Source organism: Kogia breviceps, chromosome 4 (genome assembly GCF_026419965.1).
Source record: "Kogia breviceps isolate mKogBre1 chromosome 4, mKogBre1 haplotype 1, whole genome shotgun sequence".
NCBI lineage: Eukaryota > Metazoa > Chordata > Mammalia > Artiodactyla > Physeteridae > Kogia > Kogia breviceps.
This window is the reverse complement of record NC_081313.1, coordinates 61,105,195-61,115,377: the sequence shown is the minus strand read 5'-3', so window position 1 is coordinate 61,115,377 and position 10,183 is coordinate 61,105,195. Positions and strand designations below refer to the sequence as shown.

The window sequence follows — 10,183 nt, the reverse complement described above, 5'->3', positions numbered from 1 at the left end:
GGCGGAGTGGGGGACTCTCCGGGCGCTGACATTTGCAGGCTGCCCTCCTGATTGGTCCCCTCGCCGAGCTGCTCACGGGTTCATTCAACTGTTAAGCACCTCCCCGTCTCTCTAAAGGACATTATAATGCAAGAAGCCCCCTTTTTAACCACAAACCGAATTTTCTTTCATTTAGGTGATCTATATATATCTATATCGTATAGCTTATAGCTTATATCTATTTTAAATAACTTAAAGCCGCTAAAATTTGGGGGGGAACAGCTTTCACCCTGGAGCGGTGCGCGATGCTGTCTCACGCCGACCTCCTGGACGCCAGGCTAGGTGAGTGCGCGTCTCTCGCCCAGGCAGCCAGGAGAAGCCCGGGCAGGAAATTGTCAATTTGTTCCTTATTTTACCTTAATGTGCCCTAAATGGACTAATTTCTTTAAAAGTAATTGTGCTGCATTAAAGTTTAATTTGATTTAACATCGTCTTTTTAAAAAATCTATGGAATATGTAGATGCAGAGGAGTTGGGAAATGTTGTTACTCTTTGTTTTTCTTATTTTCTCTCTTTCCCCCTCCCCCTTATTATTTTTTTTTAAGGGAACGACCTACCCCGTGATAATTTGTTTGGAGGCATTTTTCTTTCTCTCTTTTCCCCTATTTGCGTTAATTTGAGATCTATTTCTTCTCTTTTTCCCTCTCTTCCTCTCTCCCCACTACGTCTTTCTCTCTTCCTCGTCTGAGTATGGTTGAATTTGTAAAAATCGGTCTTGAAGGAGAAGCCGCTGCAGTAGAAGCGGATTTGCTAAGTGTGCTCATTGAGAAAGGAGAAAAGCCAGATTCATCCTCACGGGCATCCGGCCTGCAAAGGGACTCGTCATTGCCAATGGCCGAGAGGAACGCGCCTTTTATTTCTCCGGAAAGCAAAGTTGAATTCTCTAAAGCTTGATTCACTGTTATGTCTAGAGAGTTTACTTGAGTTTCCTTAATGCTGTCTGGGTTACTGGGCTCAGGGTTTCCGGTTTGGGAATCTTTGGTGATGGATGTGACTCCATTTTCCAAACACTTTTCTGATTTGACGGGGAGGCGGAGCTGATTTGGGTTGATTTCGGGAGGTGGAAAGCTTGGAGACTTATTCATCTTCCGAGAAAGTGAGAGGGAATCAGCTGAGGGCCGGAGGTAGAGTTCGTCAGGCTGCCTAAGCGCAGGTGGGGCAGCAACGAAGGAATCATTTAATTTTTCTTCTTTCTTTTCTTTTCTTTTTTCCCTCCTGGTCGAAGGATATGCTCTCGGGTTGCTGGGGCACCAGGGGTACGGTTCATGAAAGGGACTCTGAGGCATGTTTCATTGCCGGGACTGGGAGTGTTTCATTGTGGGAGAGAAGAAAGCATGTGCTGTTTACTACGGGACCCCGCGGCTGAGAGAGGGGAAAGGGCCGGGAAACGGTATTACAGCCTGGCTGTCCAAATCCTGGGGAACCCAGCTGAGCATCCGGGGAGGTTGCTCCCGCGGGCTCAGAGGGAGCCGAGGATGGGGCTGAAAAAGGACCGCGCGGGGAGAACAGTCCCTCCTGGCATGGCCAGGACAGTAGTGACCACCGTCCCCTTGCCTCCTTAGGTATGAAAGATGCCGCCGAGCTTCTGGGCCACCGGGAGGCGGTGAAGTGTAGGCTGGGCGTGGGGGGCTCTGACCCCGGGGGCCATCCGGGGGACCTAGCGCCCAACTCCGACCCAGTCGAGGGAGCCACTCTGCTACCCGGGGAGGACATCACCACAGTGGGCTCTACGCCGGCCTCTCTGGCAGTGAGCTCAAAGGACCCGGACAAGCAGCCGGGGCCCCAAGGTGGCCCGAACCCCAGCCAAGCAGGTCAGCAGCAGGGCCAACAGAAGCAGAAGCGCCACCGGACGCGCTTCACCCCGGCGCAGCTCAACGAGTTGGAGAGGAGCTTCGCCAAGACTCACTACCCCGACATCTTCATGCGCGAGGAGCTAGCGCTGCGTATCGGGCTGACGGAGTCCCGAGTGCAGGTACGCTGGGCTTGGGCGCCAGGGCAGAAGACAAGGAGGGGGCGGGTGGACTTGGGCAAAGGAAGCAAGGTCTTTCCTTCCCTTGCAGGGATCCTGGGCTGCGCTTCCTCTACCTATGCTTTCCTGGGTCAAGTTAGCTCCTCTGCCCGCAAACTGGCCCCATCGATGGACAGACAGTGCCCCCATCTCCTGCCAGTATAGCCACATCCCCGCAGAAACTCCTCAAAAGCGAAGCCGGCGTCGTTCAATTGCTAGGTCTCTTCCTTCCTCCTGAGAAGGGAACCTCGGGGTCTCCCACCTTCTGTGTCTCCCAGGCGGCTAAGTCCAGCACGCGATTACACTCCAGCTCGCGTAATTGACAAGCATTTCATTATCCCCTAATGAGTTGGTGTTAAGAGTCTGGATAAATGGGAGAATGCAACAATTATACAGAAAACACGAAAAGGGAGAAAACAAGGCGAAATGGGCACATTTCAAAAAAGATCTACACCTGGGTTTTTACAGTGTAGCTTTATTCTCCTGCTTAGCACACTCCTGCAGCTCTCAGGCAAAATACCCCTAGCTTTGATGTTTACAAAGGCTTTGAACTTGGCGGCCTACCAATGCGCTGGGAGAGGCTGGAGAGATCCCCCACAGACTATGAGTGAGTCCTGGTTTTCCCTAAGGTAACTTGGGAAGTGGGGGGGAAAGAGGGCTTTCTTGTAGATCTCCGATTTGAAGAAAGAACATTTGGGGCAGGAAAGTTTGACCGGCAGTAGACAAAATCATTACTGACCCCTGGTTCTCATCCAACCGCCCTCCAAGTTGTAAATTACATGTGACTTAGAAAACCACACCTGTAAGTTTTTTGAAAATCGGGGAATAAAAGCATAAGCCTAATGCATCTCGGATTTTTTCTGCTTTTTAGAGAATGAAAACGTTATGTCAAATATTTTATGGACAGGTGCTGGAAGTGAAAGTCCAAGACGCGCGCTTAGTCTTGAGCTATCCAGGGTTCTGAAAACCTTCCTTTCCTGTCTTGGACGTGGTATTTTCTGTTCCTTACCCTGGGTGTTGATCTCAGCTCTAGCTGCTCTTACAAATTTTAAATATCTTCGCTTTACAAATTTTAAACATCAAAGTTTAAAGATCTCAGTTACTTTACATTTGATCTAAGAAGAGACAAGAGTGTCCTTAATCACGGTGTTGAGTTTTTCTGTCTCTATTCTGCATTTTAGTCTAACCTGGAAAAATAGCATATGCTTCTGTTTTAAATAGTCAGCAAAAAATGTCATTAGGGACTTAAAGTGGTCAAATTAATACAATAATATTCAGGGTATAACAGATTAACATTTTTACTCAATGTAAGTCTGGGTGGTTTCCTTAGTGAACTCTGGAAGCCCTGAATCATGGGCCATTGAAATTAAGCATCAAAGTCATGTTAATTGCATTGTGCAGAAATATATTACTAGTGCTCTTAAATTTTTTTTACCTCACACCTCTTTTAAATCTTTTGAAATTGAGTTCAAATCTTAACAGACATATACAATTTCAATATTTCCATTACCGTTCATAATAGTACTGGCTTGTTAAAATCCTGTCGGTTCAAAATTCATAAATTTTTTTGTCATTCAAGAGAAATGCTATATAATAATTTTTATTTTAAAGACTAAAATGCTGTTGCTTAACCTAGGCTTACTAGTAATTACTCTGAATTAAAATAGAACTTAGAACCACAAATAAAATATAATTGGACAACTGACTTTATGAAAAAAGAAAATGAGGTCTATTAAACTTTATTAGGTCTTCCAAAGGTTAATGGCAGTGATTCTTTTAATATAAAAAGTTGTAAATGAAATAAAACACACTATGTAATAGAAACAGTTATTTTCAAGAAGTACACAAAAGAATAATCAAGAAGAATAGAGACAAAGTACTTTAATTGTTCTAACATAATGTTCAACCAAAGATAATAGCTTGATGCTGCTGATAGGAACAATTTAATAGAATGGCAATTTCAATATTTTTTAAAATAATGTTCCATAGTTTAAAAAGTAATCAGTTCAACATAACCTTCTTAATTAACATTTCAAAATGATTAACATTATGTAATATAATGCAAAAATAACTTATGTAAAATGTATTTACTTCGCAATTCATTGTATCGTTGCTCCTTGACCAAATTCAAATTAAATAGTAATTGGTTTATGTTCTTATATGATGAGTACTTCATAGTTTTCTTTATAGTTAACAGATTGCCACACATTCTTTTCAGTACGTGGGGCCACTGCACTGATTAAAAATGATCTAAACATTTAATTTATTGCAACTGTATGTTTTTAAAGATACTTTTTGTTTCTAGACTAAATGATCTAAAATACTTATTTTTATCTATATCTGGCATATATCATACTTTTAAGTATTTATCAAAGCACCTCTACTCACACGGAGGCCAATTCCATGTCTGATATCGCTCCTCTTTTCTGCCTAGTATAATAAAACCATTCCTTTTATAGCATGCCATTATTAGAAACCAATTTCAGAATTATTTATAACCTGGAATGGCTTATTAAGCAGCAATGCGAGAATCATGCAAATTACGCGATCAAATGCAATATAATAAGCATAATCATTAGTCTCTAGCACGGATTAATTAACTTTCAATATTTTATTTACATAAAAACCAAATCAGTGAAATAACTTCTGCACAGCCAGGCTTGCCTTTCAATATTTTATACGAACAAAAATAATGTGCTGTAATTCCATTGACCGTGTCCCCCAGAATGGCCCTGTCACCTGCCACATCTTAATAGGGGGACAAGCCAAGAGTATTTTCTAGTTTTCTAATGGAATGAGAAATTGCATTTTCTTCCTCTCCCAGCACTATTAAAGTGTAATGAATTCGGCCCAGAGTTCACGGCTGGCTGATCGAAATGAACCTGAGATCTAGGCTTTAATACAGCTCCCCAGATTTCCTCCCAAATCTTCACATTAATCATTTGCTGGATTCCAATGAGATCTTCATAAAGCATTGGCTTCGAGGGGGAAAAAAGTAATATTCTCTCTTTCTCCCTCTCTTTCTCTATTTCTGAGCCATTTATAGGTGGGGAATTAAACGGGCTATATATTTTAAAATACATTTACAGTATGTCTATATTACTGTAACAGCAGATATCATGAAAGTGGATTTTAAAATTCCAACCTCCATTAGATTCTCACTGTTGTATTAAGCATTTTCTGAGAAGAGCTGCATTTCAAACTGAGTACAAAGTTGGCCATGGCTGCGGTTAATATATTTCCTGGAGTTGTCATCTGTGCATTCTCAATATCTCCCTTAGGTTTTACCTGCATTTTAATCTGTCATGCTCTAGTTTTCAAGTGGAAACATTCACATTTTAAAAACATATGCATCATAGCTTGGAACGGAGGTGCTCAGACCCCATGCAGATTTTTTTCCCAACCCCAGTAAGCCATGAAACATAAAAAATTTTGTAGCCATCATTTGACTACTAACCCTCAAACATAATTGAGCACGATTTTTCGATTATTTCTATAATATTTAGTTCTTCAACAGCTGTTCTTTCCCGCTTGGGCCTGAGATTCAGAAACCTTTCTGGCAGGCGTGTTTTTTACCGAGATTCTTCGGGGCAATTTCTCCCCCCTTTCTTCTGATTTTTTCCCCAGTCCCCCACCCCGTGCCTGCCCCAAACATTCAAACATTTCGGGATTCACTGATATTAGCAGGGTGCTAGGAACCGGTCTTCATAGATATCTTTCAAAATGTATCCGTGTGCGGAGTGTGAGGTGTGGGGACCGTCTGGACACAGACACCGTCCCTTGTCTAGGGCTCCATCCAGTCCATCCTTGGATGGTTAATGCAAAGCGATCTCTGGCAGCAGGTCTCGCTATGCTTTCCTGGGCTCCTGCGGGCTGCTCTCCGCAGAAGGCCGCTAACAGCTCAATCCACGGCCTGCCGCATTGATCCCAGCCTCTACCTAGGGTTCTGCTGCCTCATTAATCCGCCGCGCCACCAGCTCAAGGGACTTTAGCAGGGAAAGGACCCAACATCTTTACCCAATCTGGACACTGGAGTAGGCGGAAACATGGGAAGTGAGGTAGAAACCAGAGAAAGATAAGGTGGTGGGTGACGGGGGAGAAAGGCCAGGGACAGCCCAAAAGCGGGAGAGGATTCTAGATTGCAATGCTGTTCACATTGGTAAATAGAGAGTGCACGGGTGTGAACAAACCATTGTGCATAGCCGGTTTACCGGTAAAGGCGGTCAGGTACTCATACTCATGATGCTTTAGTTTGAGGAATAAACACTGAATAGCTTGGATTAACGCATTACCTTTTGGCCATGAATATGGTGGTCAAATTGCGTTGGCCAAATTATGAGAAAATTCAATCAGTACCTGAGCTGTGTCCCACATCATTTATATTTATGCATAGTAAGCCTCCAACTGACTAATGTTAAACTGTAAGCCTGCCAAGTGGGCATGCTGGCTTTTTTAAAAAATAAAAAGATCAAATTTAAATATGGGGCAAGGGAGTGTTATCTTGGTCAGGCAGTTTACTTGATATGTTTCAAGAAGAACCCTTCCTTCCCCTGTGGTGGTGAATTTGACATTCATAGACAAATTTGTCTGGTAAGGTCTGAATTTCCAGGGTCACTGCTAAGAAAGAACTAATAGGCTCACTTTGGAGTATATTTTATAAAACACATGTCCTTTAAAAAGACATCTGGGTTTGTCTAAGCAAAATTAAATTTGATTCATACCTAGTGTGAGCTTTACACTTGACTTCTTTTAGTTTGTAGTGGTCAGATTGCTTTTAGTTTATAGATGAAACGAGGGGTGGGGTGGGGCTGAGGGAATTGGAGGCCTTGTTATTTGGGATCCTCAGTAAATTCCTGAAAATAATAGATTTGAAGGCCCTGAGGCTTAGGGCTCTGGCAGCAGTTTCCAGAACACTTGCACAGCCCAGATAAAGGTACCCTTAGAGGGGCTTGAGAACGAGGCACGGACTTGTGGCAGCAGTACCAGTCGCTACGAATCAGAAGTCACGGTGGAGACCCAAACAACACTGTAACTCAGTGGCGCTCGCTTTCCCACATGGATCACTATATTAACCTCTCTGCTCTGTCATCCATGGCGTTAGGGGTTCTCCTTTGTCTTTCGATTTTGGAACTGGCTATGTCATCCACGGCCCTTCATCAATTTCCTAAGTTACAGCGTTTCAGAAAATTCTATACCCCATCATTGTTATAAGGCACGCTATTAAGCCACATGGGTACGCAAGTTTATCTTCATTTGTACACCTGTGGGTCCAGCCTTGACACATGTGCGTCCAAGCAGCGAACAGAAGGTGCCAGCGAGCAGGGGCGTGGTGAATACTGCGCATGGTGTATGTTTGCACCGTGTGTAAGCAAGCGCTCCGGGGCACGATCACTCAGGACCCCGGGAGTTGGCGCCCGGTGGATGCAAGGGGGGCCGGTTGATTCCAGCTGGTGGAGAACCAGGGTCACCGGCTGGCTGCAGGGGGCGTGCCGGGCCGAAGGCACTTGTTCGGCCTGGAGCTGAGTGGGTGGACCTGACGCGGGTTTCTAGGGCTCAAGCCCCCGCGCCTCCTGGCCCGCCCGCCGGCTAACAGAGCCCTGTGTCTCCCGCCCTGCCCGCTCCAGGTCTGGTTCCAGAACCGGCGCGCTAAGTGGAAGAAGCGCAAGAAGACCACCAACGTGTTCCGTGCGCCGGGGACGCTGCTGCCCACGCCAGGCCTGCCTCAGTTCCCGTCGGCCGCCGCCGCCGCCGCCGCCGCCATGGGCGACAGCCTGTGCTCTTTCCACGCCAACGACACCCGCTGGGCGGCAGCCGCCATGCCGGGAGTGTCGCAGCTGCCGCTACCGCCGGCGCTGGGCAGGCAGCAAGCCATGGCACAGTCGCTGTCCCAGTGCAGCCTGGCGGCCGGGCCGCCGCCCAACTCCATGGGCCTGTCCAACAGCTTGGCGGGCTCCAACGGCGCGGGGCTGCAGTCGCATCTCTACCAGCCTGCCTTTCCCGGCATGGTGCCCGCCTCCCTCCCCGGCCCCAGCAACGTCTCCGGCTCGCCCCAGCTCTGCAGCTCCCCGGACAGCAGCGATGTGTGGCGGGGCACGAGCATCGCTTCCCTCCGCCGCAAGGCGCTAGAGCACACAGTCTCCATGAGCTTCACTTAATGCAGCCGCGCCCGGCCCGCTCCGCCCCCGGCACCGCCCCCAGGTCCGCCCCGAGGCCCTGGCGGCGAGCGCCCGGGCCTCTTCTCGGGCGCTGGCCCGGGCGCCCCGCCCCGGCCCCGGCCCCCTGCTCCTTCCCCCTCCAGGCCTCTGCCACGTCTCGCTTGGTCCTTTCCCTTGTCCTCCACTCTCCCGGGCTCACCCCAAGCCCCAGCCCGCGAGGCCACCCCTCCGCCTGATTTCGCTCCCCCCAGCCTCCCCAAAGCCCCCCTCTCCGTCTCACCTAGCTCCTCCCTCCCCCCGGTCTCTAGCGCCTCACCCCACCCTTTCCCGCTACCCCCGGCCTTCCCGCTCGCACTCTTCGTGCTCGCGCCCTCCTCACGGCCTTCTGACTGGCTGCATTCCCATCCACACCTTCTACACGACGCCTGCGGCCCCCTCGCCCACCGCCTCCCGTCCGGTCCCTTCTTTGCCCGCACCTCACGCCCCTCCTCCCGCGCCCTGCAAAAAGCATCCTTCCCGTCATTTTACTTACCAGGGAGTAGACTCAGGATCTGAAATCAGACACCAATGGACTGGTTTGTGGGCAGAAACACACACACTCACACTCTCGCTCACTCTCAGACACTACACACACGCGCGCGCACACACACATACACAGTGCACCTAGGTCACACACGGACGTGTTCAAGGGACAGCACAATGTTAGGGATTTTTGTCTTAAAGGAGGACAAGCATCTACTACCAACCACCTCATCTGAGGACCCAACAGATTACAATTTGATTTATTCTTGTATTCTTGCTCCGAACTCCTTTCTTTCTTTCCTCTCCCACCACCCGTTCCTTGCCCTGTGTACCCAGTCACATCCATGCAGCCCTGTACTGGCTTGCAAAAGAACGCTTTTATCTTTCTTTTATTTTCTTAAGCACAACTGTGTGCGGGTATTGAGGGAAGGCTTCTCAGGAGGAACAGAACGGTGGATTGGGTGGCTGGAGTAGACTAAAGCAGTCATGTGATGAAGAGGTGATCTTACCCATTTTGATAAGTCTTTATAAGGAAGAATAAAATAAACATGTAAGAAAAGAAAATTTTCCTTTTGTAAAAGCAAAAGCCACATCTCTTTTCTGGATCCTTCAGGACTGGGGTTTGTTTGCTTCCTTTTTCCGTTTCTCTCTCCTCGCTGCTCTGTGCCCTTGGTTGTTTTGTGGTCGTCCTGTCGTTCCTCGTGCCCCTCGCACCCCCCCCCCCCCCCCGCCCCGGCCCCTGCTGGCCGCCGATGGGTGCACTCGGACATCTACAACCCTGCAACTTTGTACAGAGAAAACACAATCAGCTCTTTCTGCATGTGCTGGTCAAATCCAAACCCAGAGAACAGAAGCGCTTTCGAAGAATGAGCAAACATGTGAAATAGGATGTTTTGTGTAGATAAAGCATTCTTGTTACATACTGGTCAATTTGTGATATGTTTTAACTTATTGTCTGTGCTTATTTATGGAATCTGGTTTTCTTAATAAATGTTTGAGCTAATATAAAGCATATTATTTGACTTTTCCGGACAAGTTTATATCAACTTAAATGTAAATGGATAAAATAAAATCATTTTCAGTATGTGATATGGCGAATAATGGGTTTTGGTGTGACTTTGAATGGCGGAAGGGTCTCATGGTGGGGGAAGGGAAGGGAACTCTTCCAGGAGGTTCTCAACTCGCGCTCAGTCGGCGGGATCCCCACTTTTGGGACGCGTCCGCTTTTCAGTAGGCTTGGGTTCAGTTCCCCGGTTGCCCAGCAGCCTAGGCAGCACGCACCCACACGGCGTCCGGCTCCGCTGGCCCGGCCTGGAGTTGCGCGGCCCGCAGGCCGGAAGTGAGAAGCCGCGCAGTGATCTCCTCACGCGAGTTTGAGGCCTCGCGAGGCTTCGGGTCGACCCTGGTGCCTCCGGAGCCCGAGATGGGCGGATAGGCCCAGCTGTCCGCACTAAACGCAG

General features: G+C 47.8%; 1 protein-coding gene across 1 annotated transcript; it reads left to right on the top strand.

Moving 5' to 3' along the window:
- The first annotated feature begins 284 nt into the window (after positions 1-284).
- On the top strand, positions 285-8,201 carry OTP (orthopedia homeobox). Its single transcript, XM_059061399.2, has 3 exons — positions 285-321; positions 1,601-2,010; positions 7,671-8,201. The coding sequence occupies exons 1-3, from the start codon at positions 285-287 to the stop codon at positions 8,199-8,201; spliced, it is 978 nt and encodes a 325-aa protein (XP_058917382.1).
- Positions 8,202-10,183: the final 1,982 nt, after the last annotated feature.